Source organism: Schistocerca cancellata, chromosome 1 (genome assembly GCF_023864275.1).
Source record: "Schistocerca cancellata isolate TAMUIC-IGC-003103 chromosome 1, iqSchCanc2.1, whole genome shotgun sequence".
Taxonomy (NCBI): Eukaryota; Metazoa; Arthropoda; class Insecta; order Orthoptera; family Acrididae; genus Schistocerca; species Schistocerca cancellata.
In genome coordinates, this window is record NC_064626.1 from 710,007,287 (window position 1) to 710,030,493 (window position 23,207).

General features: G+C 40.6%; 1 protein-coding gene across 6 annotated transcripts in view; it reads left to right on the forward strand.

Moving 5' to 3' along the window:
• LOC126184783 (exonuclease mut-7 homolog) overlaps positions 1 to 23,207 on the forward strand; it is a 243,914-nt gene that overhangs the window by 86,101 nt on the left and 134,606 nt on the right. For all 6 annotated transcript variants that reach the window (XR_007536880.1, XM_049927351.1, XM_049927370.1 and 3 more), the window contains exons 8-10: positions 4,389 to 4,578; positions 8,416 to 8,566; positions 22,889 to 23,084. Coding sequence is in view for 5 of the 6 variants with exons in the window: in XM_049927351.1 (XP_049783308.1) it covers positions 4,389 to 4,578; positions 8,416 to 8,566; positions 22,889 to 23,084 (537 nt within the window). In the remaining variant the exon portion in view is untranslated. The remainder of the gene's footprint in view (positions 1 to 4,388; positions 4,579 to 8,415; positions 8,567 to 22,888; positions 23,085 to 23,207) is intronic.

A 23,207-nucleotide genomic window follows, 5' to 3' on the forward strand; every position in this document is an offset into this window, starting at 1 on the left:
ACAGCATTTAGTCAGAGTGGATTTCCTCATGGCATGTGAGTACACATGAAATGTATTCAGTGATGCAGCAATGGAAAGTCCAGGATGAAATAACAACAATATTATGAAAAGGGTAGCGTACTACTCACTGTATAGAGGATATGATGAGTCACAAACAGGCACAACAAAAAGACAGCTATAAATTTTAGCTTTTGGCTAAAAAGCCACAGTAGCTGGAGGCAAAACATATTATGGGTGACACAAGGACAAACTTACTGCTGAATGAATATATTGACACAAGGTCCTCATGGCATGGGACCAGCATGCATACTGTTTATACAGATCCAGGGTGCTGAGATTTAGCAGCAGTCAGATCTGGGTTGAGCCTCATGTGAACATATCACTCCCAAAATTCAGCAGTGTTCACACATCTTCAAAACTCTGTGGCCTGGCAGGAAAATATACCACAGGTATGGTTGTCAGATGTCCAGCTGTCCTATATAGTCAAACCTCGATATATCGAATCTCTAGGGAAGGCAAAATTCATTTGATATTTTGAGGGTTCAGTATAATGAGGATTGATTGTGAAATAATAATAATAATAATAATAATAATAATAAGTTTAAAACCCACAATTTTTTGTTATTGTATTATGGTTTTTCTCATGTTTGTGTGTGATATGGGCCTGTGGTTAGTTTTATAAAAAAGAAGTCAAGATAGATTGTTAAATTTATAAGTTTAAAAGCCTGGTGTACCACTCACATGGATGTGGTGTACCACTCACATGGATGTGGTGTACCACTCACACGGATGTCGTCAGTTATCCGGGTAGGCAATAGCTGGAGAAAAGAAAAAGGGAAATGATTATGTGGCATTGTGAGATAGGAAAAGGTAGCACACTGAAACCACTGTAAAGTATTCTCTATCTCTTTCAGTGCACAACACATTGCTCTTCCGCCTTCATATATGCACACCATTATAGCAAGTTTTCAGTTTAAAAAAACTTGAGAAAGTTTGCTAACTTTGACAAAACATTGTTATAACAAAGCATCACAAACATCTTTAGTTGCTATTCTTTGTCCTGTTTTGAGTTTTTTCTACGTTTCCACATTCTCATTTACTGCTCCTCTTTGCAAAAAGTCTGTTAACATATGACCTTTATCATTTCTGGCACTGAACAATATTTCTTTTGTTTTACTTTGATTTTGAATGATCAACTAGTAATGCGATTAGCTATCATTTATCACATATGTGTATAAAAATCCTACATCAAGATCACAATTTTGCTTTACTGATTACCAGTTTTGGCTCATTTCCAAATCATCTTCAGACCTAAGATCACAAAGAAACATGAGACCATGTTGTGATCTGCGCCCTGCTTAGTGACGTACCAACCAGGCCTCCACTTGATCCTTGTGACAGACACTTCACTGTACGGATTGGGGACTGTGCTGACTCATAGACATCATGATGGCTCCTGCTCAGACTAGGTGCTCTCAGATAGAGAAGGAAGCTTTGGCCATTGTCATTGCTGTGAAAAAATTCCATGTTTTTCTCTATGGTACCAAATCGTTGGCCACTGATCACAAATCTTTGGTTTCCTTACTCAGAGACCTTCTGCGTCATTACCAGATAAAGCAGCACATCACTTTCCACGTTGAGCCCTTTTCCTTTCACATAACAACTATGAGATTCATTTCCACCCTACAAATCAACAAGCAAAAGCTGATGCTTTCTCCATGCCTGCCACCTGGTCTGAGCCCAGTATTTGATCAGGAGGAATTGCTCAGCCTTAGTTCTCTCTGTGTATTGCTACAGCTTTTTCTGTATGTAATTGGTTCCTGCTGAATGTTACTAAAATACTGTGTTCAAGTTGTTAATGCTTCCATGAAATAAAGTTGTGTTCAGTCTACTGGTTCTGTTGTAATTATACCTAGTTACAACATTTTTATTTGAACAATTGTTTGTCTGTTTGCTGTCAGTACTTATTCTGTAATTAGGACCTATGAATTGCATTTTGTGCCTATCTGTTACTCCAATACACTGATGTTGAAATATTTCTCATTTTAGCTGCATTGTTTTCAAACTGATAGTTTGGTAGTTGATCCTAAACATAAAAAAGTATGTGTGTAGACAGTTAGTGAGACCCATTATAGATTGATTACATGATTGATAATCAATCATTGGAAACACTGAGAACAATAAAATATGTAGGATTCAGAGTCTGAAGTGATAGAAAGTGGAATGGCCACCTAGTACCATTTTTAAGGGAAGATTGCCAGATACAGAGTCATTGGGAAAATCATGAGGAAATGTAATTCATCCAAAAAAAGGAGGTGACTTACAAAACTCTAGTGCACCAATTCTAGAGTATTACTCGATAAGTAGGATTAATCGAAGAGAGAGAAAATATCTAAAGACAACAATGAGAGTTGCTCATTCAACTTCAGTGACGGACACTGCAAGAGGTGTTGTGTGTCACAGTGAGGAAACCTACATAACAAAGACCTAAAGCTACTTCAAGTGATTATTAAAGGCAATAAAATGGCTTTGAGGAAACAAAAGTTTTCGTGAATAATTATAGAGACAATTGTGAGAAAAAAGTTAAGTGCTACTATAAATATCACTACTACTTCTGCCAGTTCAAGATTACTTTCATCAGTGAATATTGTAGGTGTAAGGTGAAAATATTAGAAGTAAACTATATTTTTAGATACTCCACTGATGAGATATAGTGGCTCTGTGTGCCGCCACTATTTTGCAGCAGTACTAAGTAAAGTAGCAGAGCTGCCACAAGCGCCGCAAGTGCACCACGGATGCCAGTAGGTGCAGAGTGGACCGAAACATTGATACATCAGATGCAGCAATAGCACCGTCCAGTTTCCACATTGCAGGACAGGAGCCAACACTCGCATTACTAAAGATGCAGCAGATGGGGTGCAGACCTCGACAACAGCAGGCCAGTTGCCACCCTTCTGGCTACTGCCCTGTTTTGGTGTATGTGGTTGGAAGCAGTGCCTTCGCACAACAAGTGGGTGCCAAAGCTGTATAAATACCAATAATTTTTAGCCAAAGACATCTCAGACTGCCAACAGGGGAGGTCCACACCTGGTGATGGGGGTGACAGCATTTTGCAAGCCCTCACTACGAGGTTTTGGGCTCTGCTACCAATGAGCTGACCTCTAATTGTAAATCCACTCCCATGGGCTTTACACCTTTCAGCTGGTGGGCCATCTCTGGGCTCACTTTAGCTGCAGCTGGACTTTGTTTGCCTTGGAGGCTCTTGACTGCTGGAGCTGTGTAGCCACCTAACCACCTGTATTTGTGCAGTCAACCTGGTGCTGTATGTCTCTGTTCATAGTGATGCACACCACCACTGGGGCTGTCTTCCTGTGAAATAATGGCGGCAGGCTTCTCGGTCTTCCGTGAGCTGCGGAGTGGCACTGCGACCATAGACGGTCTGCCACAGATGTTACATGTTGGCATTTTGGCACTGGGTGCCTATTGCATGAGCATCACTCACCTCGCCACTGTCAGCATACTTGAGGGGCATTGCTACTACGGGATGACTGTATTTTGAGTAATCATCAGACAACATTGATGACAATCAACCACCTCATCTCAACTGTAGAGGCCACCATCCCTGGGCCTCTACACATCTAATAAGTTACATGCTGCACAAAAATTTAGAAAATGTTCTCACACTTGTGCATAGATTCACTCTTAGATGCAGATAGACTGGGTACACAGATTCTGTCACACAGATACCTCATCATATAAGAAATTCTGCCTTTCTCCCTTCCTCCCTCTGTGTGTACACTTGTGAGAAAAGGGGGGATGGGGTGGGGGACATGCTTGCTAAAATATTAATTTCCGTGTGGTTACTGTTACTATTAACTTGAAAGAGTTACAGTATTTTGTGCTTCCTGCAGAATCTGACTCCTGATAAAAGGCAGAATACTGCAAAAATAAACTCTTAAATTAAATTAATTAATGGTAACTGAGGTAGAAAACTGTTTAATTTATTGCATTGTAACTGTCTAGTTCCAGACACTTTCGGATGACTTGCTTTCGATTCTGTTTTGTGCATTTTACGAATGATTTATCAAGCTGTTACTGGCGTAGTTTACATAAAGTTGTGCAATAAAACTATGATACAGTCTGTGTTATTGATGATACAATTATAATGATTTGAAATGTGTAAATTTTGGGAATGCTGCTTTTTAACAGCTTTTCTATTTCTCATCATCAATATCAGTTATTTTGGGTAACAATCATTCAAGAAGCAGTTTGAATCAGTTTTACTCAAAAGTTAAATGTCATTTAGTATTTTAAATTATAAGAATATCATTTTAATTTCAAAGCTATTCATGTGGTAAGTGATTCTTCGGATAACAATTTCTACTTAGGTACTGATAGCTGGCGAGAAATGGTACGAGAAGCAGTACAAGATGATGTACGTTTACAAGAAGAGCTTATTGTTTTAGTAAATTTAGCAAACGATCCAGAAGAAGCTCTGTACTGGACTAACTATTATAACATCCCACAGAGTAAATGGCCTGAAAATGTAAGAATATATTCACAGGAAAGGAAGTTAAGGTAAAAAAACCAAGTTGTTTAAACTTTTCGCTGTTACTTCAACAGTGTTTTATTTATAAATAAAGTGTTCATCTGTAGTGAGAGTGATTAAAGAAGTGACAAAGGATCAAACTTGTCAAATCCTAGTTTGTCCATTATAAATAAGATTTTTCATGACTTATTCCTCATTGACCTGTAGTAAATGTCAGAACTCTTCTTTGATCATAGTTAAATTTCATTCCTTCCCCTATCAAACCTTTTCTGCCAAAGTAGTAAGTCTTTCAACATAGTAAATAGGAAATGAAATAAACAATAGTTTACACAAGCTGTGTGTTCCAGATTACAGACATATAATCATTGACTCTCTGCAGGAGGTATTTGTGTATTTTTATGTTCAGTTGCGAATCATAAAAAGGGTGAATTAGAATATCGAATGTGGTATTGTAAAGAAGTCTGTTGACTGTATAGGATTAAGGAGGGTATGTTTGAGAAGTATTTTCCTTGAAATAGTAAAGGAAGAGGTTAGATTTTGTAAAATGTGCTTCATTAAGTGGTTTAATGTACTTACAAATACTTCCTGAATATTTGGGAAAGGGCAAAGGCACATCATATCTCACTCATGCATGATTCACCTTCTGATTGGGTGTGACCCTTATCTGGAGCACCTCTTCAAGAATAAATAACGAGAGGGAAGACCTGGAAATGCAGAATGGGTGTTTGCCCATATCACTAAAAGCCCAAAGTGTGAATTGATGTCAAGTACCTTCCACCATACGCTTCATAGCGATTTCCAGATTATGTGCGTAGATTTAGATGGACCCTAAAGATAGTACAATGAAACAGAGTAAATGTAACAGTTAAAGATCCGGAGTTTTGGGTACTTGGGAGCAGCATGGCAGATAATATTTCTAACTGTTTGTATAGTGACTCCATCGTTAGGCATCACGGTGATCCACCAAATAGGTTCTGACGATGTACTAAACTAATTTTATGGAAAAGTGGAAATTAAAGTAGTAAATGGTGCAACTGTTGACTTAATTAGTGGAGCAGTACTTGCAGCAATGTCTGAGGACACAGTGTGTTGCAGTTGGCTGCCACCTTTGTCAGCTTTGTCATGACCATGGTGACCACCTCTAGGGCCTCTGTCATTGCCTACTGATACCTCTTCATGTGTAGGCAGTGTAATGGATGGCACCGGACCATATATCTGGTTTTTAAAATGGAGTATGTGGTTTCTTCAGTATACAGGGTGTTTATAAATGAGTATCGGGGTTTTAAGCTTTATAATATTTGTTATATTAAACTTACAGTTATAAATGATATCTAAAATGAAAGAGCAACTCAAACAGTTTTACCAAGAATTTTATAAATGTTCAATGTGATCACCATTTGTCACAGGGCACACATCAAGTTTGTACCCAAGCACTGGAAAGGGCAAAGGCACTTCATATCTCACTCATGCATGATTCACCTTCTAATTGGGTGTGGCAAGGGGCCCAATGACAGGGCTTGCTTTGCATGGCCTCCATCTTCACCTGACCTAATGCCATGCGATTTTTTTCCTTTGGGGCTTCATCAAGGATCATGTGTACGTTCCTCCGCTACCAGCAGACCTCCCTGAATTAAGAGACAGAATTGAAGCAGCTGTTGCTACAATCACTGAAGACACACTTATCAATGTTTGGGAAGAACTCGGCTCTAGACTTGATGTGTGCCATGTGACAAATGGTGTATACATTGAACATTTATAACGTTCTTGGTGAAACTATTTGAATTGATCTTTCATTTGACATAGCATTTATAACTGTTTAAGTTTAATATAATAAATATTATAAAGCTTTAAAACCCCAATATTCATTTATAAACACCCTGTATATAATATTGTTTTTAATTATCTTGTTCGCAATAAAGTTTACACCTTAATTTCTATCCTGATCTGTTTATGTGTAGCAAACAAATGTTTTGATTTTTTGCTGTACATAGCCTTCATTTTTTGCCTCATTTCTCATAAGTATACTAGATTCCATTTGAACTCCTTTAATTCCTCTTCTAGCTGTACTAACACATCTTTGGATCATAGAATTCTGGAATTTATTGTCCTTAAGTAAAGGTAGTTTTAACTGATTAGGCATTGTTAAACGAAGATATATGCACACTATTCATATAGGCCAATGAAAGCACAAATTGCTAATAGGAAAAATGAGATGGGTCAAATATAGCAAAATGGAACAATTTTATAAAGATTTATGAGGAAGGTAGGTGGAGGAAAATGTCAAAGCTTTGGTTGTGCACTGCACATCACTGTATTCACTTTGTTTAGCGAAAGATCTTGCTTTCTCCTGAAACCTCTAGTATATCTCATTATCAGTCTCTTTGGAGAATTATTTGTTTGCAGCGAAGGGTTGTAAATTTATTTATCAGTATTCTTATGTAACTAAGTCCGCATATATTCTAATTTTTGTCAAATTGTGCTCTTTCTTATTTTTAAATTGGACTTCTGCTTTTGAAAGATGTTTTTATATTTCTTGTTAAAAAATCTATAATGAATCCACAGTGCAAAGATTTGGCACAGTCTTTCTTAACATTTCCAAGTAGCTGGGAAATGTAGCCTACTTTTTACTGTTTATTTTTCATGCTTAAAAAAACTTGACAAGGCAGTTAAGAAGATAGAAAGAAAATTCTATTTTACCCTGTGATTGTTGTTTGGTATCTTCTTTTTTTAAAAAAAAATCATAATTTAAATGGTGACTTATTTCAATTTTTACCTAATTATTCATAAATGCTAAAATAAAACAGTGTCAGACAATCTCTTGTATTTCACCTCACAATGTGTTTAGAGAGTTTACACTTTCATCTTCAGGTGGTACAATGATATTAAGTTAAATTTTTGCTAGCTGGATGCAGCCAGTATCAAAAACAATCTGTTCCAGTGCACAGAACCCTATAGTTTGTCATAAATGTAAATCTTTAACTGGATTTGTCTCATGGAACACACATCAATAACATACTTCATCTACATCTACATGCAATACACTGTACAGCATGTGATGGAGGGAACCCCCATACCACTACTAGTCATTTCCTTTCCTGTTCCACTTGCAAATAGCGCAAAGGAAAAGCGACTGTTTATATGCTTCCATATGAGCTCTAATTTCTTGTACCTTATCTTAGTGGTCCTTATGTGCAGTGTATGTTGGAAGCAGTAGCATCATTTTGCAATCAGCTCCAAGTGCCGCTTCTCTAAATTTTCTCAATAGCATTCTTCAAAAAGAATGTTTCCGTCATGTCAAGGATTCCCATTTGAGAGCCTGAAGCAAGTCCGTAAAACTTGGTCAAACCTACCAGCAACAAATCTAGCAGCCCACTTCTGAATTGCTTTGATGTCTTCCTTTAGTCCGATCTGGTTCAGATCTCGAACACTCGAGCAAATTAAAGATGAATATTTTATGTTATTGGTTCATGTCTATGAGACAAATTACTGGAACAGATTGAAAAGGAAACCAAAACAAACAACTAGCTGCATGCAGGTAGCACAAATGTAACATTACATCAGTGTGCCACCTGAAGATGAGAGTGTAAACGCTCAAAATATGTTGGGGAATGAAAGAAAGAGTGACTGATACAGATAATTTTTATTTCATCTTTTATTATTATCATAAAAAGTCACACTTCCTACAGTTCCTTACACCAGTCCAACATGGACAATGTAAGGCCAACTGTCCATGATGAGATGAATGTTACTTCTAGTAATAAATTCACTGTAAGAGATTTTGTGTGATTTAGTTCTATTGTTAATACTCTCAAATAACTATTGTTCTTTTAATACATCCTACATAATTTGTCTTCATATTTTTACAGGCTTCAGTGTGAAAAATCTGAAGAAACTGAAGAAAATTGGGACAACAGTTTAATTACGTATCATCAACTAGCTTTACCATTTGACAGTATTATATTTGTAGATTCTGATGAGAAGCTGCAACTTTTTATTGAATCAGTAAAGAAAAATCATGTGAGTCAAATAATTTAGAAAATGTTTACCCACTTTCACTGTTTTCCATTAGAATATAAACATTGGAAATATGTGCCATATATTAGTTAGTGTTGATGAGCATCTGATAGTAGTCATGAGCATATTGTAATTGTTCATAGCTTCATGAAATGATGTCAGCTGCATTCATGTGTGAAATCTTGTTGAAACTGACATCTCTTCAATAGAGTTTTATGTTTTGTTTTAGTTAAGGGGAACTTCTTCTGAATAGCGTCATCAGAACATGTTTAATGATTATTCAAGGTATGACTTTAGAGTAACAGAACTATTGCTGTAAAACATTTTATCACAAAAACATGCTTATTTAGTTATTGAGTGTGAGACTCAATATACTTCCCTCCTATCCCTACAACACACAATTTGAAATTTCCATTGATGGAAACAGTGCTGGAAGTCTTCCCCTGTGAGCTCCTTGATGTCGTGTGCCACATTTTCTTTTACTGCTTCAGTGGACTGAAATCTTATCCCTTGTAATGCAAGATTTGATCTTGGGGAATAGATAAGACACAAACAGTGCTAAATCTGATGAATAAAGTGGGTGTTTTAATACTGGGATGCTGCACCTTGCGAGAAACCTCTTAACAGACAATGCTGTATGAGCCAGTGCATTGTCTTGATGGTGAAACCATGACTTATTCTCCCACAATTCAAGTCTCTCTCTCTCTCTCTCTCTCTCTCTCTCTCTCTCTCTCTCTCTCTCTCTCTCTACACCCCCACCCCACCCCACCCCCCTCCTCACACCGTGTGGAGCAAGAACTTAAAGGTAGTAATGTTGATTAATAGTTTGTCTTTCAGGAACCCAGTGAAGATATCCAGTTTCAAAAATATCGAAAAAAACAATCGTCATTGCTTTTAATTGTGATTTGCTCATTCAAGATTATTCTCCTCTCGGTGAAGCTGAGCCCTTCCAATGCATGGATTGGCACTTAGTTCCTGGATCATAAGTGAAAACCTAAGATTCATTACATGTTATCACTCTTCCTAAGAAATTGGGATCACTTTCAATGGTATCCATATTGTCAGTATAAACATATCATGAGCTTCTTTTTGTTCAATTGTGAGATTTTTCGGCACCAGTTTCACACAAACTTCTCTCCTGTTAAACTGGTTATCTAAAATTTACTTTAACACATTCTTTGTAAATTCATGCAGTTTCAGCAATCATTCGAATATTCAACATATTCAACCAGTGGTAAGAGAGAATCAGATTACCTACTTTTTCAATACTTACATTTGCTTTTGATGTTGAAGGCCATTACAGGCATGAATTGTCTTCAGCATCTTCTCTGCCATCTTGGGAATGTGTGAATCACTCAAAAACTCATGATAAACTGTCTTTGCAGTACACTTATTTTAGTAAAAGATAGGTTTTAGTAGCAGTTTTCTCATGTTTCATATGAAACTTCACAACAGTTTGTTGCTCTGTTATTACACTTATCATTTTCCTGGCAAGAAAAAATAACATCTTTTACACACAAATGAAGGCTGTGGCCATACTGATTTGTCTACAGACACCAGGGATGTGTCATTTGACTGAGAAAGCTTCATGCTTCACAGCTATTGGTTTTTCATCTTTGTGCATGCGTACTTACTATGTGACAGCATCAGTGTCATTATTTTATAGCCACACCTCATATGATCACATGTCAGTGCTTTCTAAAATACAAACTGTGAAGGAACAAAGTATTAATTATGTTAGGGTACTATACATTATTTACATTATCATCATCATCATCATCTAGCATTATGTAACATACGGAAAAAGTGCACAGCTGATCTAGATGTTTAAATTTGACGGCCAGGTACCATCATTTACCGTCACTTCATCTCTGTCTTGCTAATCACCTTTAAATGCATGGAGGGGACAATTCTCCAAATATTCTCTTATTGTCTATTGCTCTGCACCACAGCCACATACATTTTTACAGTAACATTTCTTCTTTAAGGTGTGGACAAATCTCCCTTGTCCTGTTTGGATGGAATTGAGTCCTGCCCATTCACAGTGGAGAACACCAGACCCTGCAAACTTGTTCACTACATTTTAAATTAGGTCTATGTGGTGGGGTGAATGTTCATTCCATAGTTCTTTCCATTTCGTGGTGACATGGAAAATGTCTTCGGCTCGAAGAACACACCAAGGTGATTTTCACGACTTCATATGTATAGTTGGTGGTCTCTGGAATGCACAGTTTGACTATGTTCTTAAAAAAATTCTGTCTTCTTAAGAACTTCTGATTTGACAGCTTTTCTTTGAGATCTCGAGAAGCAATACTGCACGAAACAGGTAACCACTAAATGGAAATTGATTTTACAGTGCTAATTATCATCCTCAGGCTCATTCAGACATATTTTATTTGCATGTGTGCGCCATGTTCTCTTACAGGACTACAGTTTGCCATTTGAAAACACGAATGAAATTGCAGCATTGCATAGAGCATCTGCCTTTGGTCCCCAATTGTTTTCAGTCATTTTGTGGAGAAGATTTACTCTTAATCCAAACTTCTATTACAGGTTCATGCAGTGCTGCTTAAATAACAGTGTCTGTCTGAGAGGATGACACATGGGTATTTAGGGAAGTAGTTATGGGAAACTTTCATCACATCAAATAGTACCTCTAGCTTACACTGTGCCTCTTTATTATGTTGGTGCAATGTTACAACCTCGGTTTGCTTGTGTTTGGCTAGAATCACCATTTATAAAAGTACTCATTCAATATAGTAAAGCCACTTGAGAGCTGTAGACATAAAAATGAAATGGAATAGAGCAAAGTCTCATCACTGCTACGGTGGCAGGTTCGAATCCAGCCTCGGGCATGGATGTGTGTGATGTCCTTAGGTTAGTTAGGTTTAAGTAGTTCTAAGTTCTAGGGGACTGATGACCACAGATGTTAAGTCCCATAGGGCTCAGAGCCATTTTTTATTTTAAAGTCTCATCCTAGAAACAGACCATTGTTCAGGGTCTTCTATCTACTGGCTTTTCCATTCAGAAATACTGAAAAAAATTTATCAGAGAGTGGTTTGTTGAATAAAGGTGCTACCTTCAAACTTGAAATTACATCAACAAACTTGAGTCTCAGATCTTCTCTCCATACGATCCAGCTGCTCTCAAAACCACAAAAGATGCAACCAATTTGAGGCCTCTCTGAAATCCAGGTTCCATCACTGTTGTGTCAGCTTGATTGAAGCAGTCTTTTTCTTTTTTTTTTCCCCAAACCACCCTAAGCAACAAAGATTGTTTTATTAATGGCTTCTTTGATGCTATTGAGAATAACCTCGCTGGTAATTTATGTGCCATCCTAATTAAAGGGAGAGCCCAGTAGTTAGCAGCCTCTGTTCCTCTTTTACCTGGTTCCAAAGCTGTAATTCCATTACCTTTCTGAAAGTTTCTGGGAAGTTTTGCAGTTCACATGATTTCGCCAAATAATGTTAGGAGCCATTGTTTTTCTGTAGGCTTACAGTTTTGAATAACTTCAAATACACTCCACAAAATCTAGCAGTGTTCTTACTCTTCAGTATGCTCAGAGCTGTTGTGAGTTCTTACATGTGAAATTCATGTTCTTAGTGACATCTTGGTTGTAAATGGTATCTCTCTGCATATAGTAGTTTAGTCACAGTTTGTTTAAATTCTGTACATAATTAAGTCTTTGAAACTTTTATTAGTCTTGCAGTAAATACATTAGCATTTACTTCTACATTTCTTCTAGGTCGTTTTCATGCAGATGTGTATGGACATCAAAATCCACATGGCATAAACTTTTTTGCCTCAGCTTTTAGAGGACCCACAATTCTATTGTTAATGAGGTTTGTAGGGATACAGACACTCCACAAGAGCAAGAGGAAACCGTGTTCAAAACCCCTTCAGAATATTTTGAATTAGCTCTTGTGAGAGTTCCTGTAGACACTTCTGGTTTTCGTTCTGACGCCGCAACTCTTCCTTTCCTATATCTTTACTACTTTTTATCTATATAATTGATGAGCTATTGGTTTTGCCAATTAACAACTTTTTAATAACTGTGGAAGTATTACAGGCATCGGGTCCCACCTAATGTGTCACCCGCCTATATGTTTTACATGAACCTTACGAGACTTGATCGATCTGTTTACAAAGAGAAAACAGAATATCTCTTCCTCTGACATTGTCCAACAACGACCTAGGAAGCTCGACGCCCTCTTGGCCCAGGCTCTTCCATGGCTCGCGGTAGTTTGCAGCATTCGTTTTATTCCTTGCCCACTTGCCGCTATGTCGAACTTTCGTGGTGATCGTTGGGCAACGTCTTCCATGTTATCTGTAACATAAATAAACTTTCTTCCCACAGTATTTCTGAAAACCCAAAAACAAACTTAAATAACATAATAATAATAATAATAATAATAATAATAATAACTGTTCTTACAGTTATTCGCATAAGTCTTGGTCGATTTAATGAGGGGTGGGACAGGCCTAAGCCTTGTGGCACCACAATCTCATGAGTCTCAAAGGCTTGTACGACATAGACCAAAAGAAATGCAGCCATTCCTGACTTCAAGAAGCTAAGAAGAGAAGAAGAGTCTTAAGGCTGATGAGGTTTCTCCATTAGGAAGAAGGATAAGTAGAAAATGCGTAGAGACTAGTCAAAAAAGTTAGTGGCAGTGAAGAACTTACTGGGAATAGAAGCACAAATGAGAGAAGCTGGTGGCACTAAACAAAAAGGGAATTTTCTGAGCACATTACTTTGTGTGTGATCGTGGAGTTTTAGGAAATTTTGTAATGCTCAATCTATAGCTCTACAGATTGTTTTTTAAATTTGTTGTTTTTTCCTCCTGTTGATTGGTGTATGATTGTACTGTGGGAACTCGCAAGTTGCTAGAATGCCTTACCTGCAGGGGAAGAGAGGCTAAGAATGGATTCTCCTCCAAGGTATGTTTACTATCCATTGTTTTGAATCAGTTGACAAACCATTATCCATATGGAAACTAAGGGTACTTGGTTCATAAATACTCTTTGAAAATTTTCAGCTGCAAATATGACAGAACATTACACCAATGCTACACTTTTGCCAAACATTGTTACAGGCGGAAGGGAATGGTGCTCTGATTATTATGCAGAAACCCAACAACAGTTGAGCCAAAAGATGATTGCTTCATCACATGACTAAAGAAAGCATAATTGGAGGATCAAAATGAAAACAATTTATCTTATCTTTCCTTTCCTTTCCTTTCCTTTTTCCTTTCCTTTCCTTTCCTTTTCTAGATGAAAGGGACATATTTCATGAATGTATTCCCAAAGGCACCACAGCCAAACAACATTACTACATCAACAATGTAGGAAAAGACAGGTTGCTACTTACTGCGAAGAAGACATCAAGTTGTAGACAGTTGTGATTAAAAGACACATATAGCTTTCGGCCACAGCCTTCATCAGTAAAGAGAGAGAGAGACTCACAACATTCATACACAAACACAAACAAGCATACTTCACACACACACGACCACCAACTTCAGCATCTCGGGCCAGAATGCAGCATCACGTGGGATGCAAGCAGCAATCTAGAGGGAGGTGGAGAAGGGGGAGGGGAAGGGATAGTAGTGAATGGGTGGGGAGAGAGGAACATGGCCTGGTGGAGTGTGCAGGGACTAGACCGACAACAGGTGCAGTGTTGGGAGGTTGTGGGGCAGGGAAGTGGGGCAAAATAAAAACAAGAAAGGAGAGCAGTTGGGAAAGACGGGTGGATGAGTTGGCAGAGGGCTCCAAATATACAGGGGGGGAGACAAGAATTGGGAGGAGACGATAAGGACAGAGGAGTTGAAAACTGTTGGGTCGAGGGTGTGGGGACAATGTGTTACCTTAGTTTGAGGCCAGAATATTTATGGGAGTGGGGGACATGTGGTAAAGATAACTCCCATGTTACCTTAGGTTGAGGTCAGGATAATTATGGGAGTGGAAGATGTGTGGTAAAGATAGCTCCCATCTGTACAGTTCAGAAAAGCTGGTTGTGGAGGGAAGGATCCAGATGGCTAGGGTAGTGAAGCAGCCACCGAAATCAAGTGTGTTATGTTCAGCTGCTTGTTGTGCCACAGTGTGGTGTACTTCATTCTTGACCACAGTTTGGTGGTGGCTATTCATCTTGGTGGACACCTGGTTGGTTGCCATACCAATATAAAAAGCTGTGCAGTGATTGCAACAGAGCTGGTAAATGATGTGGCAGCTTTGACAAGTAGCCTGGCCCCTGATGAGGTAGGATAAACCTCTGACAGGACTGAGATAGGAAGTGCTGGGTGGGTGGACTGGACAGGTTTTGCACCTGGATGTTCTATAGGGCTATGATTCTTGTGACAATGGGTTGGGATTGGGAATGGTGTAGGGATGGACTAGGATGTTGTGGAGGTTGGGTGGGTGATGAAACACCACTTTAGGATGGATGGGAAGTATCTAAGGTAGGATGTCCCTCATTTCAGGGCACAAGGATGGGTTATCAAAGCCCTGGTGAAGGATGTGGTTCAGTTTTTCCAGTCCAGGATGGTACTGGATGATGAAGGGGGCACTCCTTTGTGGCTGGTTATTGGAGGTGGTGGGAGGATTGGGATTTTGAGGAGGAAATGGCACATGAGATCTGTTTATCTGTTTGTGGACTAGATCTGGGGAGGGAGGGATAGTGCCTGTCTGTGAAGGCCTTGGTGAGGCCCTCAACATACTAAGTAATGGAGTTTTTGTCACTGCAGATATACTGGCCGTGGGTAGCCAGGCTATATGGGATGACAGCTGTCAAAATGCAGATACTCTTGGCAGTTGGTAGGTATAATGTGGGCAGAGGTGTGGATCAGAGAGGAGGTGGTTAACATTTCAGAAGGTGACACAGTGAGTTGAGGAGGACCACTTGAAGAGGATGGGAGAGAAGATGTTGAGGTTGTGAAGGAACGAAGATACGATGTGTTGGCTCTGGCCCTGGGTGCAGATCATGAAGATTTCAGTGAACCTCAACCAGACTGGGGGTTTGGTGTTTTGTGAGGATTAGAAGGTTTCCTCTAGATGGTCCATATAAAAGGTTAGCATAGGAGGGTGCCGTGCAGGTGCCCATGGCTGTGCCACAGTTTCAGATGAGAAGTAGTTGTGGGTTAGGATAAAGTTAGTAAGGTGTGTGAGGAGTGAGGTAGTAGGTTTGGAGTCTGAAGGATGTTGGGAAAGGTAGTGTTCAGTAATGGTAAGATCATTGGTGTGAGGGATATTGGTGTATAGGGAGGTGGTGTCAACAGCGACAAGTAACGATCCATGAGGTGAAGGGGTGGGAATGGTGGAGAGTCTATGAAGGAAGTGGTTGGTGTCTGATGTGGAAGGCTAGATTGTGGGCAGTTGGTTGGAAGAGTTGTTCAATGAGTGCCAAAATTCTTTCAGTGGGGGCTCAGTAATCAGCTACAATGGGGCATCCAGGATTGTTGGGTTTGTGGATTTTGGGAAGCATGTAGAAGGTGGGTGTCCGGGGTGTCATAGGAGTGAGAAGGGAAATGGATTCAGGGGAGATGTTATGGGAAGGGCCTAAGGATTTAAGCAGGATTGGAGTTTCTGTTTGACTTCTGGGATGGGATCACTCTGAGAAAGTTTATAGGTGGAGGAGTCAGACAATTAGCAGAGGCTTTGTGTCAGATAGTCACTGTGATTCATAACAACAGTAGTGGAACGTTTGTCTGCAGGTAGGATGATTAGGTCAGGCTGTGTATGGCTGTTCTTTCTTCTACTGAAAGGTTGGTGTTCTGGCGAAGGAACCTGGGCAAGGATGGTGAGGCTAAGTTGGAGGTAATGAATTCCTGGAAAGTGACCAGTGAGTGGTTAGTTGTCAGTACAGGGGCAGATCACAGTTGGATGATGGTATGAATTAGAAGAGGCAGGGTTCAATGTTGGAACTAGGGTGATGAGTTTCCTTTACTTTACATCTATGGTCACACATTTTTGTTATCAGACAATTGGTTTCGGTCTATAATGACCATCTTCAGATCTGTTTTATAAAAACTTCTCCTAATATACTGGAGGACATGTTTTTATAAAATAGGTCTGAAGATGGCCATTATAGACCGAAACCGGTAGTCTGATGACAAAAATTTGTGACCCTAAACATGAAGTAAACAAAATTTATTCTATATTCGGGTCACTGTTCAATTTGTGACCATGTCGCAGCTTGTGGAATTAGGGTGATTTGAGGGATCGCTGGCATTCTCATCTCCCATCCTGTTTATTTGCAGCCCTCTGCCAGTGCATCCGCTTGTCTTTCCCTACTCCACTCTTTCTTTGTTCCTTTTTCCCCCCACCTCCCTGCCCCACAACCTCTTGACACTGCACCTGTTGGCAGTCTAGTCCCTGCGCACTCCACTGGACAACGTTTGTCTCTCTTCCCACCCATTCACTACTGTCCCTCCCCCCTCTCCCTCCCCCTCCCTCTAGATTGCTGCTTGCATCCCACATGATGTTGCATTCCGGCCCGATATGCTGGGGTTGGCTGTGTGTGCATGAAGTGTGCTTGTGTGTGTGTGTGTGTGTGTGTGTGTGTGTGTGTGTGTGTGTGTGTGTGTGTCCCCTTACTGATGAAGGCTGTGGCTGAAAACTATACATGAGTGTCTTTTAATTGTGCCTGTCTGCAACTTGACATGTCTTCTTTATGGTAAGTAGCAATTTATCTTTTCCTACATTGTTACTACTAAAATAGGTGTCCCAACCTCAACAACACTTCTCATCACATAACTTGGGTAGTGGGGGATTTGTGGTCAAAACTGAAAGAATAACTCTCTCTCTCCCTCTCCCTCTCCCTCTCCCTCTCCCTCTCCCTCTCCCTCTCCCTCTCCCTCTCCCTCTCCCTCTCCCTCTCCCTCTCCCTCTCCCTCTCCCTCTCCCTCTCCCTCTCCCTCTCTCTCCCTCTCCCTCTCCCTCCCCCATCTTCTCCTGCCCCTCCTCCCCTCTCTCTCTCTCTCTCTCTCTCTCTCTCTCTCTCTCTCTCTCCCTCCTGTCCCCCTCCATCTTCTCCTTCCCCCCCTCTCGCTCCATCTTCTCCTTCCCCCCCCCCTCTCACTCCATCTTCGCCTGCCACCCGCTCTCTCTAAATCATCACCTTCCCCCCCCCCCCCTTTCACCTTCTTCTTCTTCTGCCTCCCTCTCCATCTCCTCCTGCCCCCCCCCCCCCCCCCCGCCGTCCATCACCACTCTTTCTCCATCTCCTCTTGTCCCTCTTTCTGTCCATCTCCTTCATTCTGCTGTCAATTACCTCCCACCATCGACCATCTCCTGCTCCCCCTCTCTGTGACCTTGTGCCTTGTATATCTCTCCCTCTCTGTGGCCTTGTGCCTCATTTGTTATTATTGCAAATTCAGATTGTGTAGTAGTATTCTAATCATAAGTTAGTAAACTGTAAATACAATTTCCTGTTTAGCCTATATGTGTCCATACGTTCATTACAGTAACATATACAAATTAGATGTAAATCGGTCGAGTACTGTTTGAGAGTTTTCATGCAATTTTTTTTTCCATTTTATGTTTAAAAATGTGCATATTCAAAGGCAACATCGTGTCAAATTTTTGAAGCAATCGGTGAAGATCTTTCGGAGATATGAGATTTTGAACATACATACATTTACATTTTTGTTTATATGAATTATTAGTATTATTTTCAATTTTTTAATTCCATTCAACTACCTGTGTTATTCAGATGTTAAAATCATGAAATGTATGCTGATAAACACGTACGTAGTTATCATTTTTTATGAAAAATGTACATCATTTCCTTTTTTTTTGTTGAAAACAAATGCTTCATCTTATTTGTTGAATATAATTAATGCTTCACATATTACAAACTTCTGTTTTCCTAAAGTTTGTAATGTATAATGGAGAAAGTTTTCTACTAGAAGCATTGGATCCATGAGATTATTTTTTGCTTGTAATATATAAGGGAAATTCCTGTGCACAATTTTATTAAAAATTTTCAGGTGCAATGCTGCAAAACTCTGTTTTGCTGATGGATGCTGAAATGCTACTACAGCTGCAGCTGTCACTTGCAAAATGTTCCTTTCCAACTATTATTGAATTAGCAGAAATCTTTTGTCCCCAAGCAGCTGTGGCCCACTTTGCAGAAAATTCTACCAGTATAAGTGCCGGGCCAGTGGCATGAAATCTTGGTTTTGGCAGCCATTGTCCGCTGCAAACTTTATAAATACACAAATATAATAATTACTGTTGACTCTCTCACTATAGAGCCACTCACTTCTACCATTTTCCCCGCAACTCGTATGTGATTTCCATACAAAATGATTATTACGTAAGTTTTAATTATATTACATTTGATGCATTTTGTATTTAGATGATGTAGGGATTTGGATTGAAAAATGAAAGAAATCATTGAAATGACACTCAAATCCATAGTCCAGCGATTACTACTCTTGAGCACTACCGATAAAGCCACAGGGCCTGTTGAAAATTGCTGTTCCTTTGTGTATTACGGTGGCTTGGAGAACTTCACTGTCAGTTTTCTTCAGAATTTTTGAGTCACATGGAATTGCTTTTGGGGATTGATATTTGAGTTCTGAACTTTACATACCATTATCATAAAAAAAAAAAGTAATCCAATTGCCCTTTGCTCCCCCTGTCAGTGGCAATACATGAGCAGTTTACCACTGCATGTGAATAAAGTTGGTCCAACACACATCTACATTCGTTCATTAAACTTCTCAGAACATTTCTATAAGTTGTTTCCTGTGAGGTTGCAAGGCATTCTGCCATTTTTGCTATCTTGAACACCACAAGAATGCAATCTGTAGTTAACTGCTGATCCACTGTAACCAAGTTGAGAGACTTTTTCAAATCTTGGTCCATGGTGTGACAGTGCCACGACATTTAACAGTGCCGCCACGACAGTACGCGCAAACGGCGATAGAGGCGCTCCGCAACTCGGCTGAGCACGGGAGCGCCACCTAGCTACGAACGGCGCCGGCCGCATGTCACGGCACGGCAGTCGAATAAGAGATACTGAGTTGTTATCATGTAACCAGATATTGTTTCTAAGTCAGTGTGTTTGAATATCCACGCAATTATTGGTGATTAAAGGTTATAACACTTTTTGGCGACGAGGATGGAATCCTTTCACTGCGTTGTGGATTTGTGTGTTTGTGATGGGGCAGACATGGAACAGCTTATGCAAGCGCTCATTGAACAACAAACACAGCTGACGGCTGCTATTCAGGCACAACAAACACAGCTGACGGCGTTGTCGACGTCGCTTACTCATCGTCTGTCTTCCTCTTCTCCGCCTCCATTCCCTCCTTACGACGAGGCCGCTGAAGACTGGGAGGATTATGAGAAGCATTTGCGGCAACACTTCTTGGCTTTCGGCATTGTCGACACTCCTATGTGTCAGTCGTTATTTCTATCTTGGATTTCCCCACGGATCTATCAGCTGCTATCTCAGTTAGCTCCTCTGCGGGAACCTGCCTCTTTGTCCTTCCAAGAAATGTGTGACTTATTGTCTAACTATTACCGAAAAAACACCCACGTCGTTGCCGCCCGCGTGGTGTTCTACTGGTGTTGTAAACAGCCCCATCAATCTTACCAGGCTTGGGCGGCGGAACTACATGGTCTGAGTAGGAAATGTCAGTTTGTCACGGACACTCATCATGAGTCTTATGCTGATTCAATGGTTAGGGATGCTATTCTACGGCTTGCTCCTGATAAAGAAGTTCGGCAATGTGCCCTACAACTGCCAAACCCATCGTTGTTGGAAGTTCTAAGCATCACTCAATCCTTTGAAGTGTCTCACACTGCTGGTGCGCAAATAGACGTGTGGTGTGATGTAGGCGCTGTACAGTCAACTTTCGACATGGACAATTTGCCTGTTTCAAAGGAGAACGAAGATGTGGCGGCGGTTCACTCGCATAAACAACATCCCGTTGGGCCACAACGCTCGCAGCAAAAACAGCAACCACAGAAGCAGGTTCATTCCGCACTTCCTTCTTGTCCATGTTGTTTCGTACAGCATGACAGGGCCACGTGTCCAAAACGTTGGGCCACGTGTAATTCATGTAGGAAAAAAGGCCACATTGCTTCTGTGTGTCAGTCCCCTAAAGTTCCTGTTGACGAGGATGAGGCATCGGACATGGATGTTAACTGTGTGCTTTCTCAAACAAATAAGTTGTTTGTTACTGTTCGTGTTCTGGATAAAGACATTCGCATGCAAGTGGACACTTGCTCTGCAGTAACTCTCATTAATTCTCGCACGTATTTGGAGTTGGGCTCCCCTCCCTTGTCTCCAGTTACGCGTAATCTGAGAACTTATAATAAACAGAAAATTCCTATCGTTGGCCAGTTTGATGCTTCCACTGCCTACAAGTCTGTTGTTAGGCCCCTCACGTTTTATGTGGTGGATCATGCGGGCACTGAAAACCAGTTCGGTTATGATGCTTTCCAGTTGTTTGGGTTCTCCATTGATGATGATGTGCACCTCATATCTGAGGATATTCCGTATCAACAGCTGGATGGATTGTGTTCTGAATTTCCGTCTGTGTTCTCTGCTGGTCTGGGTCGTGCCAAGGATTTGGAAGCCCACATTACTCTTAAACCTACAGTTCGCTCTAAGTTTTTCCGGGCACGCCCTATTCCGGTGGCGTTGCGTGCACCTGTCAAGGCTGAAATCGACAGGTTAACAGCTTCAGGGATTCTCCTTCCTGTTACCTCCAGCGAATGGGCATCGCCAATCGTGGTAGTTTCTAAACCAAATGGGAGTCTGCGATTTTGTGGTGATTTTAAAGCCACTGTCAATGCTCAGAGCCTCATTGACACTTATCCTCTTCCCTGTCCTTAGGAGTTATTTCCCAAGCTCGCTGGGGGCCAGTTCTTTTCCAAACTTGACTTATCGGAGGCGTACCATCAGTTGCCGTTCGATGCTTCTTCCAAGGAATTTCTCGTCATCAACACTCCTTGTGGGTTGTATCAGTACCAGTGGTTACCATTTGGCGTCGCTAGTGCGCCAGCCATTTTTCAGCGGTTTTTGGAACAGCTCACGGCTTCCGTTCCCGGCTGCATAAACTATCTGGATGACATTGTTGTCAAAGGGGGGCCTCCACCACTGTTTCGGGTTTTGCATTCGGCTGGGTGGAGGTGCAATCTGGACAAGTCACAGTTCTTCCAACCCTCCATTGTGTATCTTGGTTTCCACTTGTCCCGTGAGGGTATACGTCCTCTACGTCAGCACGTTGCGGCCATTAACGCTCTACCCTGGCCGTCTACGGTCAAAGAACTTCAGGCGTTTCTAGGCAAGATTGCTTATTATCACAAATTCATTCCATCCGCGGCAGCAGTAGCTCATCCTCTGCATCAGCTGTTACGCAAAAACGTCCCTTTCTGTTGGTCCGACGAGTGTGAGCAGGCTTTTGTCTGCCTGAAGGCTCATTTGCAGTCGGAGCCTTGTCTTGCCACATTCCGTCCGGGTCAGCACTTGGTTCTGGCAACTGACGCGTCACAGTATGGCCTAGGGGCTGTTCTCACCCATCGGTATGAGGATGGGTCGGAAGACCTTCACTGATGCGCAACAGCGTTACTCTCATCTCATCCAGGAGGCATGTTCCACGCACGAGCTTCCGTCCTGGACATTTTCGACCATACTCTCGTGTCTCTCCGCGGGATCTTCTCGGGGCCTCACAAGAGGCCATGGATGTCTCCGCACTGTCCATGTCTCCAAGGAAGTGAGTTTTTTTTTTTTTTTTCAAGGGGGGAAAAGTGTTGTGACGGTGCCACGACATTTAATAGTGCCGCCACAACAGTACACGCAAACGGCGATAGAGGCGCTCCGCAACTCGGCTGAGCGCGGGAGCGCCACCTAGCTACGAATGGCGCCGGCCGCATGTCACGGCACGGCAGTCGAATAAGAGATACTGAGTTGTTGTCATGTAACCAGATATTGTTTCTAAGTGAGTGTGTTTGAATATCCACACAATTATTGGTGATTAAAGGTTATAACAGTCCAGAGTAAGGCAGCAGTTCAAGGTGTAAAAATAATTATTCACTAATTGCCATGGCAGATAGTTTAGTACTGTAAACAGTGTTGTTTCATTTTGCCACAGTAATTTCTTTTAAAGTATAGTAACTAGATTGTGGCTCATTATACATCTACGGATTTGGTGTGATTTCTTAAAATATGTTCAAAATATTTTCTTGAGTATTAGCAAAATTTGTTACAAGTGTCAGCAGACATTGTATGTATGTAAGCAAATTTTATGTTCAATATTAACTACAACTTGTGTTGCCTTAAATGTTATAATATATAATGAACTCTGATTACAGAATATGCATAGAATTGGAATTGACTGTGAATGGAAACCCCGCTTTGGCACAAAGCAGCTCACATTGGCCCTGATGCAAATAGCTACTTCCGAAAGTGTATATATTTTGGATGTAATAAGGATTGGATTGCATTACAAGGAATTGTGGGAAGAGCTTGGACGAATCCTTTTTACAGATGAAAGCATCATGAAATTGGGTAACTGAATTTAACTGTAAGAAAATAAACATGTTATGCACAAACTTTTTCTGTTTATATATATAGGCCTATGTAAGCTGTGTGTGTGTTGAAAGTAACAGTTCCAAAATCACAATGAACTCT